General features: G+C 40.2%; 1 protein-coding gene across 1 annotated transcript in view; it reads left to right on the top strand.

Moving 5' to 3' along the window:
* CMTM8 (CKLF like MARVEL transmembrane domain containing 8) overlaps nt 1–24,032 on the top strand; it is a gene marked incomplete at its 5' end in the record, with an annotated part of 36,982 nt that extends 12,950 nt beyond the window's left edge. Inside the window, 3 exons of the mRNA XM_084260230.1 lie at nt 15,842–16,015; nt 20,889–21,005; nt 23,755–24,032. Coding sequence (XP_084116356.1) covers nt 15,842–16,015; nt 20,889–21,005; nt 23,755–23,838 — 375 coding nt within the window. The 3' untranslated portion in view covers nt 23,839–24,032. The remainder of the gene's footprint in view (nt 1–15,841; nt 16,016–20,888; nt 21,006–23,754) is intronic.
* Nucleotides 24,033–26,266: the final 2,234 nt, after the last annotated feature.

Genomic DNA, 26,266 nt, shown 5'->3' with positions numbered 1-26,266 from the left:
CAGAGGTGGTTGACTGTTGCAAATTTGGTGTTGAAGGCTGACAAGGTGATTGCCCTCTAGTTACCTGCTTTACTCATCTGTCAGCTGTTGATGGTATAGTAGCCTTGCATTCTCACTACTTAGCCTATGTATGAGACCGTGCCCTGACCTGCTGACTCAGCCTCTGTACTGTAGGCATGGAGGGTGGCTGGATGGGGTGGAAAGCAAGCACTGCTTGTATTTTAGACCAATATTTTGATCTCGTGCTAAAATTTGCCTGAATTTTAGGACAGAACTCTAGCCTATGTACAGGGCATACTTTGCTAGATAAAGGGGCCTGTTGTGGTATGACAAGGGGTAATGGCTTTAAAGTAAAAGAGAGTAGATTTAGATTGAATGTAAGGAAGATATTTTTTACAATGAGGGTGATGAAACAGTGGATCAGGTTGCCCAGAGAGATTGTAGATGCCCCATCTCCAGAAATTTTCAAGGTCTGGTTGCATGGAGCTTTGGGCAACCTTATGTAGTTGAAGATACCCCTGCAGGGGGGTTGAACTACATGACCTTTAAAAAGGTCTCTTCCAACCCAAAGTGTTCTATGATATATTTGGAGGTTGTACCAGTTTTCAGGCTAGCAACATGCTCATCTCCCAGAGGAAAGTGGGATGCCTGCAGATGAGCTAGAAGGAGAGTGGATGGGCAATACCTTTCCTCAGTGAGGTGTAATTGCTCTAAATGATTCTATTTCAGGTATGGGAGATCTACTAATCCATACTAACTACATATCTGTAGTAACACAGTAACTACAGTTAGCAGCAATTCTGACATCTGTGAACTATATATATTGGAAAATCTGATTTAGAGAGAGATAAATGGAATTTATTATGCTTGAAAACCCAAAATCTGTTAGTTGTATTGCAGGGACAGTGAAGCATAAGCGCATGCAGTGAGAGCAGGACATACTCCTCTTTCTTGACTTTTCTGTGTTGATGTGTTACAGGAAGCAAGTACAGAAATTCTGATTTCAGGCTGGTAGCTCTTAAATGCAGACAGCTGAAAAGGTCTCCATGCCTTGGTGTTCGCTGCAGTTCACAGCTCAGCAAATGGTGATAACGCAAACCAGTGATTTGTTTACCTCGGGTGCACTGGGCAGTGGAGTGTGGTAATTCAAGAGTAGCTGTGTATGCGGTCACCCTTGCAGGGCAGCAACTCCTGGCAGAAAAGCAGAGCAGACTCCTGAGGTTCATTAAATCATTTCTGCTCACTTATTTAAATCTGAGTGCACCAATGTCTTCAGGCCCTGAAATGTTGGGTTTTTTTTTCTCTTGATTAGAGACTTTTTTCCTTTCCTTGCACTAGAAAGCTAACAGTTGTAGCCTGTTGTTCTGTTCTTTGTTTACACAAGGCCCATTGAAGCGGTTGGAGAACATTATACTCTGCCTCACACACAGCATATATAATTAATTTATGACTTCGGTAGTTTGAATTTCAAGTATCAGGTATCCCATGGAGCTTTTTACTTTTGTTCTTTTATGTTGCATGCACCACCTGGGTAATTATTATGGAGAGCAGACAGGCTGTGGGAAGTCCTTCAGGCTTGTGGACTTCTTTCTTGTCTTCAGAGCCTTAAAGTTATGGAGCACAGTGGCAAGGACTTTTCTAAAAGCATGACTGATCTGCAGTGGTTTTTTTGTCAAATTAGTTTTCTTCCTTTGGCATTAATATTTTTCACTTGCATATAATTCATCTTAATGTTGCTTTTTTGTACTCCAAACTTCCCTGCAAACATTTATTGTGGGACAGTAGTAACAATTGTTAAAAAGGTCTCCACTGAAAACTTTATACTGTGTATGTCCAGCTCTTGATTCCTCCAAAGTAAACTTTTTTCTATTACTACTGTGAAAAGAAAATGAAAACAGAAAAAGGGGGGGAAGGGGCAAAGCATAGTTTGTCTGAAGTAGCATTAGTGTTTGTGGTTTTTTCTTGTCCACTAGTGTCCTGTCAACAATTCTAAATACAGCTATTAGTACAAAGTTGTCTTTGGTAACATGGGTGACAGATGGAGATTTCAGAAATGGGCATGCCTGGAAAATGGCTTCAGACAAATGCAGATGAGTTTTTTCAAGGATGAGAGTAATGGGCATTATAGCAGCTTATTTAGAGGCAAGATGAATCTTGTCATAGCAACGTCTGTGCTAAGATGTCATCTCTTTCCAAGCAGCATGTTGTAGGTAGAAATCTTTATACCATTGCACATAAAGTCAAGACAGTCCTTTCTGACTGTGCAGTCTGTGAACACAAATGTCTCCAGAAAAGCACATGCAAATATTAAAAATGTATAGGCATGCTGTTCTATGTTGTTAATGCAAAATGTATTTAGGAAATAAAACAGTTTTTGCCAGAGAAGGAAACATTTTTTCAATGAGGTACTTCCACAACATGTGGATCAGTCCTTGTAAAATCCTTAATGTTTGCCTAACAACACAGATAATGGTTCCTGGGGTTGGACCTTTATATTTAGGACTCAGTATAGAAATAATTGAGAGGTACAATAAGCTTTTAAATAAGCAGACAGCAACAGATCTGGATGTAGACTTATTTCTCCATGTCTTTAATTTGTCAGGCAAGGGGAACTGTTGCAAGTTTTGGTGACTAGAGGGTTTTGTCTCGGTGGGCAAAAATTCTCTCTTGTGTAACAGCAATTTCTCTAGTGTTCAGCTGGCAATGAAAATGATAACTCTAAAAACTAAAAGGAGAAAAATTTTGAATGAACAGTTCATTTTTTTTCTTCATGTTTAAATAGATGTAGAATGCCACAATAGCCTTTATTAGCAGCAACTGCCTTATTTTTTTTCCCCATTGCATGACTTCTGGTTTTATGACTGTGTCCTAACTATAGGGCAAAATAAAAGTTATTTCCAAAGAAGTAATAAGCTATTTTAATGTAACAGCTAGGATTTGTGAAACAATGCTGTGTCCGCTAATTATAGGCATCTCTAGTTACATGGCCTAACAGGAAGATGGAGATGTAAAAATAACAACAAAGAGCCAGTGACATTATTAATAAAGCAGCTGTATACAGTATTGTTCTCTTGAAGAATGTAGACATCATTTAAACAAAGTGAACTACATAAATAATCGGTCATAATTCATAAGTAACCATTGTTAGGAATTCTCTTTTAAAAATAGCTCACCTCATTAATGTACAAATGATGGCAGAATGACTTTCTTCGTGGGTGTGTGTATTTTCCATGTACAGATGCACCAAATGTGTAAAGTAGCTTACACAAATCATTGCTGTTTATTGAGAAGCTTATGGTTTTCTGCCCTCAGCGACTGTATCTCTTCAGGGAAAGTTGGGGGATGGGGGGGGGGGGAGAAGGAAGATAGGGTGCTATAAAGCTTCTTCCAAAGGAAAAGCTTCTATGTAGATAGATGAGGCAAGAGCAAAGCACAACACAGAGGCAACTCAAACCTCTTTTCACTTATATTCATTTATTAGAACAAAAGAGCGAAGTATTCCTATCATATTCCATTAAGAAACTATGCTATTTATAGTAATAACAAATAACCATCTTGGGGAAGACCCATTCAGCCAGACACATATGGCCCTGTATCTTCTGAGCTCAGAATCCACTTCTAAACTTCTCCAGCTTAAATAACTAAAGGGAAGAAAATTACTGAAGCTAATAGGGCTTTTTTGGGGGGTAATTTTTCTGTGCAAGGGAATTTATTATACACTTCCAAAAGTATTAGACAACAATGTATTTAGCATATGCAGGAGGCTAAACGTGTGCACTCAGTTTATACACATGCTTTATAATGGAGAAATTGTATTCAGAACGCAAGGGCTACACCATAGTTGTTACCTCCAGAAATACGTCTCTGCTGCTTGATTTGAAAGCCTCTGACCCTTCCAAAGATATGCCCAGGTATTTGTGAACCAGTCACTACATTTGCACAAACAAAAGGTGGCATGTTTTACACTTGACCCCTACATTGCCCAGAAAATAATGCCCTTAAACCAAAAACTGAGAGGGGCAGACCTTGCCCTGCATTTAAACTGCAGCTGTGCTCCTGAAACCCTTTCAAATATTGGGAAGAGATGTGTAATTCATCCTCTGTAGAAATTCTTGGTAAATGGGAAGAGAGGAAGTTTCTTCCTTTATCCAGATCTGAGCTTCAGATCTCAAAATACAAATTCAAAAAGCCTGCTAGTATGGTTGTTCCCTTTTTTTCATTTTCTTGTTTTATTTTAATTTAAATTACAGCAAAGAAGCACTGCAAGCCCTTTTGAGCCCTTCCCCAAGTAGCTGTTCCCTATTAATACCAGCTCTCAAATCTACATGTAACTTTGTATGTATGAATGTATTTTAAAATTGAAATCTCTTAAAAAATACTACATAAAGATGACTTTGGTAATAGGACTTAGTACAAATCAACTCAGTGAATTACCACTGCATCTCATGTGGGTCATACAAGGTTATATATTTGGTTCTGTACTGCCTGCACAGGGACTGGACTGTATAATGGACTAACTTGTGAGCATTATTGCTCAAAGAAATCAGTTATAACTTTTACTCAGAACTCTAGAATGCTTTACTATTTAAACGTTAAATGCAAAAACATTTAACCTTGTAGCTTTGTCTATCTCAATGGCTTATAAGCAGGAATTTAAGAAGAAAAATACGGGATGTGGAACTTAATGGCTATTTTTAGAACTGAAGGTCTTTGTTCCAAATCTTCAGGTTTTTCCTAAGAAATCTTATGTCCAGAGGCTGCACAGAAGCAACCACCTGGAAACACAAAAACAAGTATCCTGTACCGTGTGTGTCTGTCTTGTGACTGTTTTGCTGTGTGATTGCTTTAAAATTCATACTTGAAATCAGAATTAAGTGAAAATTTCCTTAGGAATTAATTAACCTGCCTTTTCAAGCAGGTGGAGCCAGGTGTTTGGATTTAATATACTATTACTTTCCAGTTTTCTTTCTCCACTGTTGAAGAGCAAAGCATAGTGGTGATTTTAATGAATAATTCCTAGCTCCAGGATACCATGTTGTTTGCCATAGCAGCACCACTTCTCCCAACTCTTCAGGAAACTGGAGACCTCGAGTTTGAAATCAACAGCGTTGCTGAACAATAGCAAGGTGTTTCTTCTTGGGGAAACACTAGGTGGTGGGAGTAATCCCAGCCACAGCCAGGCCTTACTGAAGAGGAAGGAAAAGGGAGCAGCGGCGTTCCTTTCAGTTGCATCCTTCATGATTGTTTGCTGGCCAAGAGGCCAAGCGGTCTCCTTGCGTTGAGGTCACCTTTAGAGATTAAGCACTGTGGAGGTCATTGCCTTCCAACTGAGTGCCCTCCTGGAGAGGTAAGTGCATTTTAGGACAATCTGTCTTCAGTGGCATTGTGTACCACCCCTTTATTTTTACATTAAGCGGTGAGTCTGATGGAGCTGCTGATAGTGGTAACTGGTGTGTTCCCAGTCAGGCTGCAGGCCTTTCTCCTGACTGACCCGGGATGGGCCCATCGTGCTGTATTCTGTGTAAATGTACTTGAATCGGGCAACAGAACACTGTGGGCAAAGATAAGGTGGTGTCTTCTGCTATGGCCATGTAGGTAAAATGATGTCTAGCACTGTGTTACCAAAGGTGCGTAAGTTAATACCTGCAGCGTGCACAGTAACCTATATAAATGTCTCTGTGCAGATCTACAGCTGTTAAATTCGAATTTACAGGCATCAGTAAACAGTAGTGTGCTCCTGAATGCAGCCCTCAAAAACATTAAAACACTTAATGTGGAAAATGCCCTGGGACAAGGACCAATCTTTATGCTTTGTACATGTTTTAATGACCTGTTAATGATCAACCGCTTCTCTGCTGAGAAGATGGATTTTATGATGATAGAATTCAAGTCAGTTTATTCACCATTGCATGAGATTCTTCCTTGCAATTCTAATTTAGAAACAACTAGTGTATTGATGTGACCAATAGTCATCCCATCCTCTATTAACACTTTTGCACCTTCCAATACTTGGTTGCCAGGGTCTGCTGCAGGAAAGTAAGGCAAATTAAACCCATAAGTTAGTAATGGTGATTGTAACGGATCTGGCCAGTGGCCTGTTTTTCAGTCTCTGTTAACAACCAATATTGGAAACCTAGGGAGGAGTGTAAGCAGCAGCACAGTTGGCAAGGTCCTTCTCTACTGTAGTTTTCTAGCTTCTAGCAAACTGCATATTTAGGAATTTCCAGAGCTGCAAGCTGTATCTTGACTATCATGTATGCAGGCAATATGTACATGTAGCTGGCCTGTCTTCCAGGAGTGTACATTGTTTCCTGTGGCAATTAATTTTGTGCTTTGTTTAATTTTAATTCTTCTTGATTTTTATGTTCTTCTTCCTGTTTTTCAACTCCCTTGAGAATTTAGATGGGTGCTTCTTGTATTGCATGTCCTAATCCCATCCTTGTTCCCTTCTTTGTACCACCCGCTTTTCTGCAGACTTCTGTCATGTCTTCCTTCAGTCTTCAACAGAAAATAATTGCACGTCTTTTTTTCTAACTTTAACTTTAGTCTTTTGCAGGAGCTGTAGGTGCCTTGTGTAATCTAACTGAATCATTTTAGAACTGGGAGTAAGGAATGAACAGCACATAATGCGTGGGTACACCATTGATTTATAAAGCACTGTGATATGGTCTGTTTGGTGGAGGTTTTAATTATTTAATTCCTTTCCTAACAGTTTCTAATCTTCTGTTGTGGTGTTTTTGATCACATGGAACAAAACTTACAACCTAAGCACAGTCTTATTTCTTCTTTATCCTCTGAATATCTGCTGCCCTACCTTTAGTTACTTTTTTCAGATAAAACTTCCCAAGCAACTGTAAGAAACGCACTCTTTTGTAGTGATTTCACAATTTTGATGGGAGGTGGGACTGTCTGTTTTCCAGGAAAAGAAAAAAAAAAAAAAAAAACTAACCAAAAAACCTCTTGCTTTTTTTAGTGTAAGCTACCTTCATTTGGTCTTGATTAGCTCATCTTACACATTCCATGCATGTTTGTCAGGTGAAGCCATGTTGGAGCACTGTAATACGCTCCTGGGGTGGACAGTGTGGTTTCTTTACTCTTTGTGCCTATCCCTGAGTTATTTTTCTCAGCAGTGAGCTGGAGTGTCGCATCACACAAGACTCCTCACACATGAGTTGCAGTGTGATCAGTGGAGACAACAGTTGGAGACTAGGGAAAGGAGTGCCTTTGATTTATTCATTTTAGTAGGTACTAAAATTATTCATTTTAGTAGGTACTCATTAAGGTAATGTGAAACTGGGGAGTAGTACTTGCATTTTGCTCAAGTACTATTTTCTTTACACCTAGGCAGCACTGCAGTATTCTGATCAAAGAATTAAGTTTCCCACTTGGGTGCCAGTGCAACTGCAATATATACATTTATATATATAAATTGTCTATCACCGTATTGATGAGCATTCTTTGGAAGCATTCTGATAAGAGAGGTAAGAACAGGAGTCAGCCTGTCAGTACCTCAGCGCTGCTGCCTCCAACTGATATAAAAACAAACCCCAAAAAAGCCCCAAGACTTTGCTGCCAGCTTGCTCAGCTGGTGTTTAATACTGCTGCTCTGTCAGGGTTGGAGGAGACCTATTGTGAAAGGCAACAGTTTGCGCTGACTTCTCCAGCTGCGCTGCGGAGCAGCGTGCGTGTCTCAGATGCCAGTGCAACTGCATCCCTCTCTCTCACTGTGAAGAGCAGTCCTTATAATTTTTTGAGTGCTCTTGCAAGCTAGCTTTGCCTCTTGGTGTGAATCCTTTGGTAACTGCAAGTTGATCCCCTTATTTACATGTGCCGTGGCCAGTTCACTACACCCTCACTGCACAGCTGATCTGGATAATGAGTGCCATGGTCTGAACACAGGGACTAACCCTTCTTTACTGGTTTGGGTGTGCAGAAGTCTGGCACCTGGGCCAGGGAATTGACTGTGCCCATGTACTCAGCATTGGTGAGGCCGCATCTCAAATACTGTGTTGAGTTTTGGGTCCCTCCCTACAAGAAAGACGTTGAGGCCCTGGAGTTGTGCCCAAAGAAGGGCAACAAAGCTGGTGAAGGGGCTGGAGCACAAATCTTAGGAGGAGTGGCTGAGGGAGCTGGGGTTGATTAGCCTGGGGAAGAGGAGGCTGAGGGGAGACTACCTGAAAGGAGGTTGTAGAGAGGTGGGTGTTGGTCTCTTTGCCCAGCGACAGGTGATAGGACAAGGGGAGATGGCCTCAAGCTGTGCCAGGGCAGGTTCAGGTTAGATATTAGGAGAAAGTTATTCACAGAAAGGGTTCCTGGGCATTGGAACAGGCCACCTAGAGAGGTGGTTGAGTCACCATCCCTGGACATATTTGAAAGACATGTAGATGAGGTCCTTAGGGATATGGTTTAATAGAGAATGGGTACGGTTGGACTCTATGATCTCAACGTTCTTTCCCAACCTAGTGATTCCGTGATTCTTTAGGTGAAGGCACTCTTGGACTCTTTCCTGGGAAGCTGGGGTAGGTGTGGGAGGACTTCCCTGTTCTGTGGGAAAGGCACTGGAGGCCCATCAGCTGCTGAAGGGCTTGGTCTGAATGCTTGCTCTGGAACAGGCATGCTCCCTGTTGGATGAAATGTCCACTAGTGAGCCCTGATGTGTTTCAAGCCTGGGTCAGGGACTTGTAGTAAGATTTAGACTAAACTCATGAGAAAGAGTCCAATTTTTAGTGAAGCTGTACTTCTGGAGCATGTTTTAGCCCTTGCTGCTTCCAGTACGTTTTTTTTCTTCTGAAAGCTACCCTGTAGAAGCAGGTCTGGAGAGGGGTTTCTCTCAAGTGATGGTTTGCACTGCCAGTGTTTTAAGCGTTCGTGTTGGGTCTGTTATGAAGGGTGCTTGCTGGTGCCAGGAGCGTGATGGAAAGTTTGAAAGCTTGTAGGAAGTTTAACCACTGAAATTGTGTGAGAATGATTTAAAAGGTATTCAGACAATTTTTAGAGACCTCTGGAAGTAGAAGAGACTGAATTTTGCAGAGTTCTATTAGAAATGTTTTCAAAGGTAGGAGAGACTTGAGTTCTGTAGCTGCTGCTCAGTTTGACATGGAGTTGTATTGTACAAATGACAAAATTACTTCATTAGTATGTCCCTTATGACCACTGACATACCAGCACTGTGGATTTTTGGATTTTGTCAGGCAGGTAAAGCCCCAGAAAGCTTTAGCCTTTTGGTTTTGTTATTTATTTTATTTGGTGTGCAACCCACAAAAACATCTAGAATGCAAAGGATTTTTTCCCCCTGTGTATGTGCCTGAGCTCTCTCCCTCAGGACCGTCCCACCAGAAGGAACTGGGTGAGTAACAAAAGTTTTCCTCCATTGGGGAACTCTTAGCAAAATAAATGTTCCCAACTGCTGATGACCCTGAATGTGTGCAGGGGGGGGGGGGAAGGGGTGTGTACAGTGTTGTCAATAATAAGGGGGGGGAACAGTAGTGGCTGACTGTTGTCAGCTCATCACAATGAGTGTTAAGAAAATACTTACAGCTGGGAAAGTTAAGCAGTAGGCTGCGGCCATGTATTGATTAGATTATTACAGGCTACATTAACATGGTTCTTGAAGCGTCCAAAACACTTAAGCCAGGATCTTATCTCTCTAAAGAATGCAGCTGGAAGATGGTTTTGAATTTGCTTGTCTTCTTTTCTATTAGTAGAAATCTTATTTAAGTTTGAAGCCTTACAGTTTTAAAAGCTAAGTTTTAAAATGGGCTTATCACCTTCTCTGACAAGCAAGATTTTTCTATTTTAAAAAATTTTATTCTGGACTGATATTTAATTGATTTATCCAGTACCTGTAGGCTCTTGCCATGTTTTCCTTTGGCCTTTTTCCTTCACGGGCATTAAAATATATTTCTATAAATGATAGGGAATATATTTGTGGGTTTGGGTTTTTCACTTTGGTTTTGTTTGGTTTCAGTGGAACTTGTTTTGGTTTTGTGTGGTTTTTTGTTTTTGTTTTTTTTTAAAGTAAAATGAGTAACAACAAAAATCCTCCTTTGGGGTAGTTTGTGGATAAACCTATGCTTGATGTTGGTTTTGTACCCAGTATGGAAATTGAACCTATTGAAGTTGCTTTGTGGAGACATTCTAATTTAGGATAACCCTTGTGTGAGGTATTTCTGAAGATGTAGCTATAGTTATGTATAGGTATATGTATCGCGCTTACTTTTGAGCCATGGGGTTTGGCACTGTGTGAAGGTTGCCCCAGTGAAGCACCTGCAGCCTGCGCCCAGTGCCCAGCTGTGAAGCCTGTTCTAAGGAAAGCGATGGCTGCGCGCTCTCTACTGGCAGAAGGCAGAATTGTTTGGATGTGTCACGGGGGGGGTGTGAGCACAGAACCTCCAGTTTCAGCAGACTGTTTAAATGCAGTGCAAACACCCCATTTAGCCATAGCTGGAAGAAAGAAAGAAAGAAAAAATAAATCATTCTGTATTTGCCCAATATAAGGCAATTAAATGTGCGTGTTCTTACGATGTACTGGCTGAGCATGTCTTACAGGAACAATAGAGGAGGAATGTCCTTCCCTGCCCACTCCGCCCTCCCCCTTTTTTTTCCTCTTGAAATATCCTCGCCTTTCCCCCATATTGATTCACAGTGAAAGGTCCTGTGTTTTGGTCTGTGATCCGTGACATGACAAGTTTGGAAGACTGTTAATCTTACCAGATGCTTACAAACACCCAAGGGATGGCTGACTAATCAACATCCAATAAGGGGAGCCCCTGTAGTGCTGAACTGCTGGTCTGGCTGCCCTTAGGGGGTCCCTGCTCAGCGTCATAGTGCCTGATGAAAGGCACCTCTGCAACCTTGTCTTCCTAAGGGACATGAAAGGTGGGATAAGAAAATAGGACGCAGGCATAAGAAATATTCATGCTGTCTGTTGGTTGGGTTTTTGGGTGGGTTTGGTTGGGTTTTTTTTTACATGCAGAGAGTAGCCAAGTGAAGAAAAGGATGAAGGTTGAGACATTCATAGGCAGCTTGTTCTGCTGCTGAGGTAGCTCCTAACTAGTGATTTAGTAGTGAAATAATGATGTGTAATAATTGAGAATGGTCTCTCTTTCTTCTAGCCATAAATCTCTTTTCTTGGGAAGGAGAGGGAATATCTCTAGCTTTCTACTTGCTGGATTCTGTCTCTGGTTAGGTGGCTTGAATACAGGAGACAACTGTTGCTGCAAATGCACAACTCTTAATCTACTACCATCATTTCCATCTGTGCCAGTAGCAACTCTGAATAAATAATATACTTATGCAGACAGAGAGCTGAATGGTCTGGAAGCATTTCCAGGATAAAGAATAGGAAAAGATTCAGGCAAACAAGCCAAATACTTTGTTTTCTCTCTTAATTTTAAAAAATATTTTAATTTAATGAAGCTAGACTCTCTGTCAGTTCTGCCCCAGTGAGATTTCCTCTTCCTTTGAAAGAGATGCATAAACATTTTTAGATCTGTTGTTGAGTTAACTTGTGAAGATGAGTGCTGCAGAATTTGTAATGCTAGTGTCACTGGAGAGGAGTCACGACATGATAGGCTTTTTAAATATAGTTTGCAAGTATGAATTCAGTTCTGCAGCTTTTGAGCTGCTTCAAAAAGCAAAGCTGGATACACAGATTCAAGTTTGCACCTGCTTTCATACCTGCTGACTTGTACCAGCAATGTGAGACAAGATATCTCATCTGCTTGGCAACAAAAACTTCATTTTAAGTGTCTAGATAGTCTGATACTTCTGAAATTCTCGGCACTTGCAGAAAAATTATGGCACTTAGGGCTTTGAATACGCGGTTAAGCACCTAATTTTAAACCTGCACACTCAATTGGACTTTGCTGCAAAGTTATTTCTTCTTTTATAGTATCTGCCACCTGCTGAAGTATGCATTAGTACACTTAACATATTAATGTGTTCCAGTAATGGAGGTACCTGGTCAAACAACATCTAAATGACCATAAAATAGATGTCTGAGGTAAAATCAGACTGCAGTAAACAAGGGAAGACTGCTTGCCTTTTGTCACTTACTGGTAGGTGAAATCCCTATCTCTGATCTGACTTGAGAAACTGGACCAGTTGGTGAAGCCCTTACTGTCTTATGACCCGGCGTCCCCTTTCATCAACTACCACATGCATCATTTTCTTTGGTCGCCTTGATGCATTTTCCTCCCTTTCTCAGAGGACTGTAGTATGCTTCTAAAATTCTAAATAAGAATATTCTGATTTGCTTGTAAATTAAAATCAAGTACTTATGCTAGATTATATTAGTAATAGCTACCTGGTTATCATGAGATAGGGGCCTTTGGCAGTTTGAGTGGAGCCTTCTCCCTTGACTTTCAGCTGATCTGAAGCAGTGAAGGTAGCTGTGTGCTATCTGTGCATGCTGAATTACCACAAGCACTTCTTTTGTAGCTTCTGGTCTTTGCTTTAACGGGTCACATACCTCTTGCTCACCTCCCAAATTCTGTGCACTAGATGCTCATTGAGATGGCGTATGAATATAGTCCAGCTATTCCCAGTGGGGAGGTTTGTTATCGAATCAGCAGGAAAAGCAGCAGTCTGGGCTCCAGCTGATGCACAAGTGTCATCCAGTTTGCACTGATCTGTTGAACAGCAAATGTGTAATGTAAGGGACAATAAGAATATTACAAGACAGGCTTCTGAACACCACAGAAGCTATTTGGGTATTTAACATGCTGAGAAGACAAGCTGATCACAAAAGACTTGTCTAGATGTGTCTCTTTCTTTGACTCCTGAGGTATTTTGTAGATGCTGACGGCCAGCATGAACTTTAAATCAATTTATTGCATATGTTTACATATGCAATAAAACCATTTGCCGTATCATTTAACTACACACAGAGTGAATTGTTGACCATGAGCCGATCTGACCTTTTCAAGTCTAATCAAGAAATCTGAAATATTATTTCAGCCTGTCAGCTCCAGTAATATGCAGTAAGAGTATCTGGATCCAACTGAAAATGTCAGGCACGCTCTAATATGCTACCCATCAAAGTTACGATGCATATGAACCAAGAACTGCTTAAGAATATAAATCTCTAACAACCGTGGTGCATCTCAATTGCTTAGATAAATTGTTCTGCCATCGATGCGGGCTAGCTAAAAACATGCATCAAAAGCAATTCTTTGGAATGCGGCCCCTTAATATTAAAATGATCTTGAAATAAGAGCAGTAACACCAGTTTTAGAATATTACTGTCTAAGAACAGTGACCAGTGAGAATACCAGGGCTCTAGTTAATGTCTTGCTGGCTTTGTTGTGTAGTGTAAGATTAGCGGTCTCAGGTAACCTTAAAGTTTGCCATTTTAATTTGCTCCTTGTGAAGTTTTTGCTCTTTCTGGAAATAATCCATTACATAAGCTGAAGTGTCCTTACCAATCTGATTTGGGTTGAATTTAGTATGAAGTATTGTTCATACTCTTGTGCTTTATATTGAAAAAGCCTGCTTCTATTTTTAAAAGCTTTCTGAAAACCAGCACTGTTGTCAGTAGGTTATAATGTTTAATGATATTTAATTTCTTTGTTTTCTTTGTCTCATCTTCCAAGTTTCTGTTCTTGGTATTTTACTAGATAAATCTATCTTTAGTAATTATTTATCAAGCATGAAACCAATTGTTCATTGGTATAATGTCTGGATACTGAATTCAAATGTGGATTGAAGTGTGGTGGGCACAATGGAAAGCAACTCTTTGTCCTGAGAAAAGGGTATTTTGTTACCTAACCATCTGTCAATATTGTTTAATCTTAAAGCAGTGTTTACCCTAAAATTTAGCTGGTTTTTAATCTAATCATGGGTAGCTCATGCAATTTGAGGCATTATTAACTGAATTGCTACTATTAGTAAACTGTTGTTGAAACTAGAATTGAAATGAACGATGGGGAGCGTTGGTGAACTGATAGCTTTCCATTAAGAGAACAGTGTGTATTTTAAACTACCCAGTTAATGCTGCTTGAGCTGTTCTTGTGAGGCAATGCTGCCCTCCTCTGGTATGCTGCGGAAAGTAGGAATTTTTCTCCCAGTCAAAGCAAGGTCTTCCTATAAAGAGAGTACTGCAGAGTTGGTGAAAACAGCGGGAAAAATGCTCTTAAAGACCATTATGTGCCTTCTCTACGCGGGGGGGGGGGGGGGGGGGGGGGGGATGGAACAGACATTTGTGCACTGCTTTTATGTATGTGTTGTGTGGATATGGGTGAATGTACAAGTAATATACTGGAATGTATTGTGAACACACAAGATGACAAATTGAAGGCTGAATTAAGTTTGGGTGGCAATTTGGAGGATGAATTGAAGACAAATGGATACCATGTAACTTCTGAAAGTTAGCAGGACCAACTACAAGAAACTTCTGTTTAACAGTATGGTTTTGTATGTAATGTTTAGAGATATATCATTAATGATTACATGATCAGTGTTGCAATAGGAAAGTAAACAGGACCATGACTAACATCTTGCATGGGAGTGGGATTAGCTTTTGTCCAAATGAAGTTACAGCACAACTGTCATCTTCTGTCAAGGGCTATTGATTACAATGATACCACTGTAGTCTCAGGAAGTCCATCAACTGCACCTTCCTGACAGCTGAGGAAGATTGTCCAAGAAAATAATACTATTGCATGGTCTATTCTTAATATATTTCTTTGAACTTCTGTTACTAACCACTGCTGGAAACAGAATATTGGGGTAGAAGGTTCCTTAGTCTGTCCTGCTATGTCTTTTGTCTGTTAAATAAGTGTGTTGATACTTGCTTTAATTTTCTTTCATTTCTCAATGCTGGGCAGTTTCACCATAGTCTGGGCTGCAGAAAGAGATAAGCCTTATTTCAAAGGTAATAATTTTAGTTCCCAAATCTGACACTAGTAAAGTGTTGGGGGGTGGGTGGTTTTGTTTGGTTTTAAGGTATAAAACATTCCTTTCTTTTTGTAAACAATCTTTTTCTAATTACTGGACAACTTGCAAAAGACACAACTCTTCTTCCTTTGGCATGGGACTTGGCTTCTGTTTTGTTTTGTTCCTCATGTCCCTTAATGCATTGGAGATCACCTAACACTAGAGAAAACATCTCTTCATGTCTTACTTGTGACCAGATTCAGGATCAGGAGGGAGGGGCTTTTTCCCTATACCATTTTGCTTGAGGACTTTGCTTGAGCGTGCGTTCTTGTCTCCTACTTAGGTCACTTGAGAAATGTTTTAAGAACTGTGGAATAAGATGTCATGCCCAAGCTGACCTGCTCTGGTCCTGCAGTATACTACAGTGGTGATATTTTATTGCCTTTTATAATGAGGGCCTAGGAGGAGTTTTGTGTCTATGGTGCCTGCCAGTCCACAGAGCAGGTGATTTGTGGACCACTTTGAACTAGATCCAACTACTCCATTACCTGTGACTGTGGCAGGTAGGAACTGAAGAGCCCAGTGGTCGTTTATGGACTTCTGTTTCTAGAGTGATTTTGCTGACTGCAAAATAGTGTAGCATTTACCTTCATGCATGTAAACTCATAGGCTGTAATAAGCAGTCCTTTTGAGCTAGCTGTAAACCCACCAGTAGTATAGCTCCATAATAGCTAAAGGTAAGCTAAATCAACACCAAGATGCTTTGTTCTGCCTTTCCATTTGTTTTTTCCCCAGTTTCACATGTTATTTTTTTGTTAGATTAGTGTTCTCTTAGTGTAGCATCCCAACTTGGCTCATCAAATACTTCTGTGAATGGCATAGGTGTCATTCCTTGACCTACAACAAATGTATGAGGTCTAAGACTCTGTAACGGTTTTTTCTTTCTTTCCCTTAACTTTTGCAGGTATTGGGGCTGCTGGTGTGGACCCTGATCGCTGGAACAGAATACTTCCTATATCCAGCCTTTGGCTGGGTAATGTTTGTAGCTGTGTTTTACTGGGTTCTCACAGTCTTCTTTCTGATTATCTACATGACAATGACCTACACCAGGATCCCCCAGGTGCCGTGGACCACGGTGGTAAATACACTCGTTCTTTGTGGTTTCAGATTTGCTGAATTACGAAGCGAATAAAATATTGATGCATTTTATGGATGTAGTTAACCAACTGTACTTGTGGTTTTTGCAGATTTTTCCCTAATTAGTGTGTGTCTGCATACCTGCAGCGTTTAACCTTTGTGCTACCCAGACACTTTTAAAACACTTTTCCTATGATGTTTCACCGTTTTGTTCAGCGGTTGATGCAGTGACTTGATTTTTAATAACGTGTGTGTGACTGATACTTATGCACAGTGGCCTCTCTTTCTCCCTGTAGAGATTACTTCCCTGCTGCTGCCTCTAACACACCTGGCCATAAGGCTTAAAGAGCAGAAATACCTACTTGAATCAACACCACAAATGGGAAGTGTGAAAATAGTGTTTGTTATGGTTTGGCTTGGCAGACAGCTAAAACTGCTACATAGATGTTCATTAACACTGTACTTGCCTGTAACGCCTCCCCATGATGTAAGAGAGAATTGAAAATATAAAATTGGAGGGGAAAAAACCAAACAAAACTCCTAAGCTGAGATAAAAAGAGTTTAAGAGGACAAAAATGATGATAAAGAATATATACAACAAGTTACGAACAGCACAATTGCCCACTACTTGGTGTTCAGCAAGATCCCAAGCTGCCCTGCTTCCTATGTCTTCATCTTCTCCCCCCCCACCCCCCAGTTATATACAGAGTATGACATCATGTGGTATGGAATATCCCTTTGGCCAGTCTGGGTCAGCTGTCCTAACTGTACCCTTGGAACTTCTTGGGTGCCCCCCCACCCTCTCATTGGGAGGCCAGTGTGAGAAGCTAAAGAGCCATTGACTCTCTGGCAACTACTAAACAGCATGAACATGTTAGTGACATTGTTCTCATCCTAAATCCAAACCACAGCACTACACCAGCTGCTGGGAAGAAAATTAACTCTATCCCTGCAGAAACCAGGACTGTGATGAAAATTGGCATTACTTATATGTAAAATACAGGCCATGTAATCCTTTGCTTTTAGCTTAAGCCTTAATGCAAATCAGATAAACGGCTAATGTAATTACAGAAGCATCTCACAGGCACTTGAAATTCAGATCCAGTTTTTGTGGTTTGAACAAACCTGTCTAGCTCTACCTCTCAACCGTATATTTTTACATGATTTTCATAACAGGCTGGTGTTCAGGGTAATAGATCCTAAAAGTCATTGTCATCTCAGCCAACTGGCAATTTGTGACCCATTCAAGAATTGTTATAAATTTTAACTTTGCATTTGTCTGAGACAGTGAGATTTTGTTGTTAGGTTGTTTTTTAAATAGCTAAAGCTTGACTAGAATTCTGTTATGATAAAATATTTGACTTCTGTGTTGCAAACAGGTCATCAGCTATACTGTGTACGTGACTAAAATTGAAAACATTCCCTCTTCCCATTTGCTGCTGTAATAAATAGCCAGCTATGGCAATTGCTAATAAGAACAACCAGGATTATGTTCAGATAGCTGCTCTGTTTTCAAGTTTCATGACCAGCAATTACCATTAAGGCTGTAACACTGCTATAGAAATGTTGGATTATTTCAATTACAGCAGTAATGTGTCTGGGTACATTTAAAGGTGTGGAGGTTTTTTTTCCCCTCCTCATTTCATTAGATGTAAGTAAAGTACATTCAAAGGGAAAGCATCTTTGTATCCTTTTGAATACAGCTTTAGTCATTGCTCCTCTTTCATGTGTTTAACACTATTATCAGGCAACAGCTGCACATAAATGAGTTGTCCCTGCTCTGTGTGGTAGACAAGCTGGAGTATTTGATTTGTTTCTACTTCATATTGAGTGTCTTTCTTGCTCATGAGTTTCAAACATATTATAGATAAGATCACATATAAATGTAGGTCCAAAAGGTAGCCTCCTTTTATAGTAAAAGGTGATATGAAGGGGGGGGGGAACCAACAAAAACCCAGAAAATATGCTTGCGTTGCAGCTTGTCTTGCCTTAAGGTATTAAAAGAGCTTTGGGAGCAGCCTTTGAATCAGACCTCCCACTTCTGGCTTGACAAGAGAAATGTTTGGTGTCTTTTCAGAAAGATGTTGTTAATGTCTTCATTCAAGAAAGCTTGACACTTTCCTTTTTGAGTGGCACACAGCTTTTTGAGTGAGTTTACACCCACCTTCCCCCTATTATCTGAAGTATCCTGAATTCTAGTTTTTGCTAGTTATTGCTCTGCCTCCTTAGGCAACAGTTAGCTCAAACTGTGCCTATTGTATGCAGTATCCTAAATTACATCTGGACTTCTGTCATAAATTCACTTTTTGCAGGTTAAGCACGTTACTAAATTGCTTAAATTGCAGTTACTTTTACTGCAAATTAACCCAAAGGACATGCATCAAAACCAACTCTCCTTAATAGTCCAAGTTCTTTGCTAAAACAATCAATGGAAGCTTTTAAAATCTGGTAAATTTGAATTTAAGAAGCAGATGGTAATTTAGCATGAACCATGTGGTCTGAGTAATATATTGGCAGTAAAGGCCCAATCAGCTTGCATTGCATTCCATCTTCCCCAACAGCATTATTTCCCAGAGCAGCACTTCTCAAAAATTACGTGCTTTTTTCTTTTCTACGTGACAAGATATTGCAGGGATTTGTAGCTTTCCAGGGTAATTGAGTCTCTTTTGGAACGGGAAATCTAAAAATAACAACAACAAATACTCTGGCCATCAACTCTGGAGTTTGAAAAGCAGTGCTTTAAAAGAAGTTCACCTGAAACTGCCAGTTGTTGGCATCTTATCCTAAAATTGGCAGTTTAATATTTTATTACTGTAATGCCCAGATAAAACAAGAGAGGCGAGATCTGTGGATAGAGCATGGGACTGATAATCCAAGGGTTATGAGTTTGAGCCCCAAGTTGGGCACAAAAAGAGGACTGTTGTCCCAGAGCGGTGTCAAATCACCTCTGTCCAACAAGCTCCTACCCTTCCCCAGCTAGCGGCTTTTATGGGGAAGTGATGTCAGGTGGTGTGGAAAACAGCCCTGGCTAACTCAACTCACCTGTGTTGGCTGATGGGGGAGGTTAACTCTGGCCTGGCCAGAAGCAGGACACAAGGTCTTAGGAACCACAAGAAGATGTGGTTTCAGCCCAGTCTGAAAAATGCGGAAAGGCTTTTTGCGTAGGAGGCCTCATACAGGCCCTGGCAACTTGATTTAAATGTAAACAGGTGACAGCACAGCATGTTGCTTTCTGGAGGGACTTGGAGTTGAAAGAGCTCATGTTTGGGGAATAGCTTCCTTTCAGAAAGTGTTGGGCCCTGTGTGTCACAGGAATGTGTGGCAGTGGGCCAGACTCCACCAAGTCTGAAGTAAACTCTGCCAGCATCAAATGTCCTGGAGCCGGATGCAAGGAACTCCTATACCAACCGTTTCAAATTGTTGATACGCACTTTGGTGCATTGAGGGAACAACTGCCATCTCTGCCTTCTGAACTTCTTTTGTCAGGCTGTAACTCTCTTCTTAGATTCTGCCAGAGTCAGTGACTAGTGAATTCAGTAGTGAAAAATTGTCGTATATTCCTAGGTCTCACCTCTCTTGTTTTATCTGGGCATTACAGTAATAAAGTATTAAACTGCCAGTTTTAGGATAAGGTGCCAACAATTGGCAGGTCACACCATGGAAATCAGTTAAGTTGGAGTTGCACCGGTATAGCAACATTTAGAGACAACTGGGGCAACAGAGTCAGGGTAGTGATACTTGTGTAATACTCTGGAATGTGAGCGTGGGGCCAGAAGGTGAAGGGAACAGATGCAGAAGATTAGGACCTGGTCTAAATGGAGTTACTTAAATCCCACAGCTGTAACTAGGTGCAGAGCATGTCACGGTTATTCCATTTAAATGTGGCACCAGTAAACTAAAAGTATGTTTCATGGTCGAATTCAAATGCCTTAGACAAGTAGCAGGGTAGAGTTTTGGGGGGGTGTTTTACAAAATAAGAATTAACTTCCCATAGTAATGACCAATTAGTGGGTAAGGACAAAGTATTAAAGTTAATTTAAAAAAACCCCAACCCCTCATACCTTTTTATGTATCTTTCAGCTTCTCAGACTTCCGCCCTTCCTTTTCTGTTCTCTCACATGAAAAACCCAGGCTGGTTTGGGTTTTTTTTGTTCTCTGTAGTGTTATGTGAGAGTTATCTGCTTTGCTTCTTTCTTAGTAATGTACGTAGGTACCCTGAGACACAAACTCTGCTCCTTGGAAAAGGAAATGCAGCATCAGCTATGGATGTATCTTGATGACCCACGTAGTCCTTCCAGTGTTCACCTCCTTGGTTTTACCCGTTGCTTTCTGCTCAAGGCAGAAGGGGGAGATACTGAAAGATGGAAGAATGGCTATAAAAAAATTACATTCAGTCCACTTCAAAAATGGAGAAAACCAAAATATTTGAAGTTTTAGAAGCCTTTTTCATACACCCATAAGTCATTTATTCCTACAGTGTATCTTGGTGTAGATTAGAAATGTAATCACATTGCAGGTTTGTTTATTTTTTTTCATGTAGTGTCGTATTCTCACTGCCTGACACTTAGGTTGTGATAACCAAACTGTGTCCTTATGGCCACTTTTGGAAAACCACAGCACACCAGCTTTAAGACTCTTCTGGATTTAGTATGATGGGGAGAAGTTTGTCTAAAATGTGCTTGAGTGTTTACTGATCTTCAAAATAAGGGGTTGAATTTTAAACTTATGGGTGGAAACTTGGAAGAAGGTAAAAAATAGTTGAGTTGCATTTTCTTGTGTACATTACATTTCAGATGAGAGTTTTATAATGTTGGACTAGAAAATAACAAATGCATGTACGTACCCACTACTTAAGTTGTTTGGTTTTTCAACAGGGTCTGTGTTTCAATGGAAGTGCCTTCATTTTGTACCTCATTGCTGCTATTGTAGATGCATCTTCAGTTACTAAAGAACTGGACAGTCACAACTACAACAGCTGGGCAGCTTCTTCAGTGAGTTAATTTTTATTTAAATCAGTTCTATGTCCAATGAAATGGTATCAAAAGGAGGCTTGCAGGTTGAAACACACCTGTGTTCTGGATTCTGAAAAAAGCTGCTGACTGATATAGAAGTTACCTATAGGTAACTGTCATTCAGCTCATAGTTTTTGGAGGTGACTAGGAATTCCATCAGGAGATGACAGTCATATCAGAAAGGGCCATAATGTTTTTAGGATCACGCTGCTTTTCCCCTCCTCTGCCCCCATTTGTTGGTAGTACTCTGCAGAGGTTACAGCCTGCGGATCAGAGTAAGCAAAACAGCCTGGGTGAGCACCAAGTCACCTCAGTGCCCTTAGTTCAAGCTGCTTTTGAAGTTGTCCAACTCAGCTGAATTTGCATGCGTGTGGCTTGAGTGCATTCAGCTTTCTGTGGGCTGAGCCATCTATACAACACCTCTGGGAAGGTCTGAAGTGGTATTTCTGTGCCTACAGTGATCTTCCTGTTACAGCCTCAGTCTTTCTTCTGAGTTAGGTGGGCAATGCCTGAAAATCATGTAACCTTCTAGGGGCTTAAAGTGGATGCGAACCATTAATTAGCCTGACATTACTGTCTCACTAATTAGGTTTAGAAATCCAAAGGACTCAGGCAATGTGGGTGAAAAACAGCTGCTCTTTTTTTTTTTTTTAAGAGCCTTGTCACTTTGAGTAGGTGACTGCATTCTCTAGCGAAGTTAAGGGAGTTGTAAAACAACTTTTTGCATGTTGTGGCAAATTCAGTTGTACAGAGTAATTCCAAATTACAGCTACTTTGCTGACCATCCATGCTCCTGCAGTTGTCCTCTTAGGACTATTGACGAATCCTGCCTCCTTTGTGAAGCTTATTATATATGACATGAACACAAAGACTTGAATACCTGCTCTGTTTTTGTCTTGGGAGTTGCATAACTACATCCCTGTCACTTCAGTGGTGTTCAGGATCATCTCCACTTGGCAGCTCCTAACTATTGATCCGTTACGCAGCCGCTGCTGTTGACAGAAACTTGCTTGCTGCTAGACAAGCCTCCACGCTGACTCAAGTTTTATGCAAAATGCATGAAGGCTCAGTGTCTCATGGGATGTTTGGAATCTCTTCTAATACTTCCTAATAGTGTTTTTCTAATGCACTGTCTAAATAAACTATTAAATGTAGATTTTTGCTTTCTGAGCCCATTAAGGGTTTCAGGGATGGATGTTGGTGGGAATTTAGCAAATCCTCTATCCCCAGCAGTCATTCTCTTTTAGAAAGGTTTTAGGTGGAGCTCTTATTTCATAAGAAACAAAACTATTGGAAAAGTAGAATGCTAAAATTTTCTGTTGTCATGTTATTTTAAATCATCATCTTCAGTTTTTGGTGCTACAGGTTAAATTGTTATTAGACAAGACTTGCCAAGATGACTCTGTTGGAGGGTTTAGATTTACAGCCTGACCCCCTCCTCTCAGAGCTGATGGGCCTGCTGAGGCCAATGGTAGTATATAATTAAGGAACGTTGGTAGGATCACAAAATATTTTTAGGCTGGGAGGAATCTCTGGAGGTCATCTGGTCCAACTCTCTGCCCCCTTAAAGCAGGGCTAACTCTTACCAGGCTATCATGGCCTTGTCCACGTGAGTTTTGAGTATTTCCAAGGATGCTGTTGCATAGTGCCTCTGGGCCTCTGTTGCTGTGTTTGATTACTCTCACTGTGACTTCCCCCAACACCACCCCAAAGATGTAATTGGAATTTCCCTCCTTGTAACTTGCTTTTGTTCCCTCTTGTCCTATCACCGCTCACCTCCCAGAAAAGCAGCCTTAATCCAGTTTGCACTGTCAGCTTTATTTGGTTCTGTTACCAGTACAAAACATTCTGGTCTTATGACAGGACCATTTTGAACATGGTCTATTTTGAACAGCATGCACTGATTAACTGGAACTTAACCACTGGCACTGAATTGGCCTTTATCGGGGCAGCTGAAATAGTTCACAGCTGTTCTTTGGTTTCTCTGTGCCTGTGCTGCAAGGACTGCAGAAGCAGCACCACTGGTACTGTGTAGTTCTTAATCTTCAAACATAAAATAAATCTGGCCTGCTACAGAAGACTTACCTTGTAATCAGTTTCTGACAAAGGAGTGGTATGGTGGTGTGGTCGCTGTCACTGTTGTTTGCACTGAGAACACCTTTCTTCATGAGTAGAGAGAGGATCTTTGGAATTGGTAATCTCATCGGTTCTGCTGTTTGAGAACATGTCTGGGCCTGCATTTGAATCCCGAGTTTTCCCTGTAGACAAATCTATTTTGATGCCCAGTGTGCCACAGTGAGGTGGGGATGGGCTGTAGGCAATTCCCGCATCGTGGCAGCAGCGTGAGGGAGCAGTAGCTTGAGCTCACACTGCCCCGTGTGGACTATTCCTCAGTCTTTACCAGAAATTAATGTTAAAAGCAGCTAGTATAGGATTGGTGGGGGTCCAGTCTGTAATATTCATACTGAGGTGGTATAACGTGAATATATGAATCAAAAATACACCGTATTTTGTCTGCTTCTAGGCTCATATTTCTGTGCATAATATAAGCTTGCTTACATGGTGATGACTGTGATAGCCACTCAAGTACAAGGAGGTGAAAGAATGTCATTTAGTCAGCTGCCTATTTCTCTTTTTTCCAAACCCCATAACTACTCTTTTCATAGAAATGATAGTGCTTCAAGTATATTTTTCTTCTAATGTATTTTTTTTTCTCCTCTTTCTACAGTTCTTTGCCTTCGTGGTTACCTCCTGCTATGCTGGAAATACATATTTTAGCTTTGTGTCCTGGCGATCACGAACTTTGCAGTAAATATTTTGTTAAATTCTGTAGCATCTTGAGGATTATGCTCTTCTGACAAAAAATTGGAAGAAGGATGAGGAGGTATTTTTCAACATTTCAGTTAGAATTGATGTATTTTGAGATTAAAGTTATTTATAATATCTTTAGAGACATCTAACAGACTTTGTACTATATAATAAAATTTCATACTGCTTTTAAAATTAACATGGTATTTTTTTAGATGTTGTATAGATGTTATTACTAAAGCTTTAATAAATCTTACTCAGACAATGTGCCAGTTTTGTAAATGTAACTCTTTAAATGTTACAGGTACACTTTTGATACTCAGTGCCAGAAATCAAAAGTAAGATTGATGTGCTCTCATTATAATGTATAAAAAAACCCCACAAACCCCAAACTTCAAAAATAAAGGAATAAAGACCCAACTGTGCATGTTTTGTAAACTTGGGAGAACAAGGTTGCTTTTTCAAAAATTTCTTTTCTTTTTCAGAGTAAAACTTTATACTGCTAAGAATTCTGATGATTCAGTTTGCATATTCTAACAGCTTCTCACAATCATGAGATTTGCTTTTGGAACCTGTTACTGTAAGTCTGAAACTCGCTGTAGGAATGTTGTGCCTGAAACACGTTATCTTAACAGGCTTCTCAAATCCAGCAGGCTCCAAGGCATAAGTCTAGACAACAGTCCCTTAGTGCTTAGTGTTTAACCTACTGAGAACATCACAGAACACCTACTAAAGGTATTACATTTTGTTTCTTAGGGGACTCCATATTTCCTCCTCCTATTAGGCAATTAATCTGTCCTAATTAAAATCTAGGCTTCTAAATCCTATTAAATGATACAAAGATTAAATCCATAGAAGAACTGTCAAGACCCAGTTTCTAGAAACAAAGAATTTCCTTCCTCCTTTCCTGGCTGCTGACATCATCTGTGAGTTGGTAGTCTAACACACAAAGTTTTTAATTTGACGCTCATATTTAAATACCTGAGTGAGTCAAGCAGAGGTATGACAGTAGATTATGACTTTCAAAACAGATACCTTTTGAAAATGACTTTGAAATACAAATTACCTAAGGAATTTTTTCCAGGAATTGTGTGGTGAGTGTAAGGTCGTGAGTTATTTTGTGATATTATTTGAAGTTGTCCTCATTTAAAACTACTCGTAAATATTTTATTCCTGGATTAAAGGAAGATTTGGACTCTCTTCCAGTCTTCAAAAATTGAGTTGGACAATTAGTTATGGTGGTAGAGAAATCTTACTGCTTAAAAAGACTTCTTCATTTCTCCCTCTAACCAAGTGGCATGTGTTTACTTATGCACATGCCCTGCAGCAAAGATTTATCAGCAGCCAGCTAATTCTGTTTTAGATCACGTTGTTTTGTTCTTGATTATCTATTGCAGTCACAGGGTTTCAGTGTAAGGGAAGCCAAGATACTTATTTTAAAACCTGTATTTGTCTGCAGATTGCATCTGGCCTGTACAACAAAGGTTGGCCTGGCTGCTGCTTGCTAAAATTATCCAGTTGTGAGAAAGAAGAAGGGCTACCAACTATGCCTTTTATCTACACAGATAAAATGTGTCATTAGAATCCTGTATGCTCTTTTTCCATTGCTGGGGAAAAAAATCAAAGGCATAAAAATGATCCAAATGTCAACTGACAAAATGTGACTGGAAATAACAGCCAGAATTACAACCTCGTCAGTGATTGCTCATCAGGAAAAATGCTTTTGTAGTAACAGAGCTTCTGGGATGGTATTTGCTGTACCTATCTTAAGGATAAAAATGTGACTGTTTGCACAAATGATTTACGACTCTTGTGGTGTAAAGTCATAACTCAGACAATATTTGTGGACAGAGGTAGCAAGAAGGAGTAGAGCTGAGAGTAATAGATTTCATCCTCTTCACTGAAAACTGTCTTGGAAACTGTGTGTACACAGAACAAACTCATTAATGAAGGACAAAACCACACTATTACCAGGTAAGAAATGACTCTGGCAAAATACCTACCATCTCTCTGGATTTTCAGAGCTGATTCTCAAGAGAAGTTGTGTGGAATGTCTTCCAAAGGCAAATCTGTGTGTTGAATCCTTAATTCTGAATGTTAAAAGATAAATACAAGGCAGAAACTTCCTTTATGCTTTCCCCCAGCCCCCCCCTTTTTTACATACCATCACTTGTCTGCCTTGCTCTTTCCTTTTAGAAAGAACACGGGAAGTAGGATAATTACCTTTCTCATCTGTCTCATTCCTCAGCTGTTCCCCAGGTACCAAGTGTCTGTTTTTCAAATACCTAGTTAAAATTGGAGGAATCTGTACAAGCTGAGAATTACTTCTGAAGCTTGCATGTCCTATTTCAGGCCTGAAGAAAAGGCATAAGCACCCAAAAGGTTATCTGTTTCTTCTAGTTTATTGCTCTTAAATACTGATTTGCAAACTA

The sequence above is a fragment of the Gallinula chloropus genome, assembly GCF_964237585.1.
Source record: "Gallinula chloropus genome assembly, chromosome: 2".
In the NCBI taxonomy this organism is placed as follows: Eukaryota; Metazoa; Chordata; class Aves; order Gruiformes; family Rallidae; genus Gallinula; species Gallinula chloropus.
Note: the sequence above shows the minus strand (reverse complement) of the source record. Positions and strands in the feature narration are given on the sequence as shown.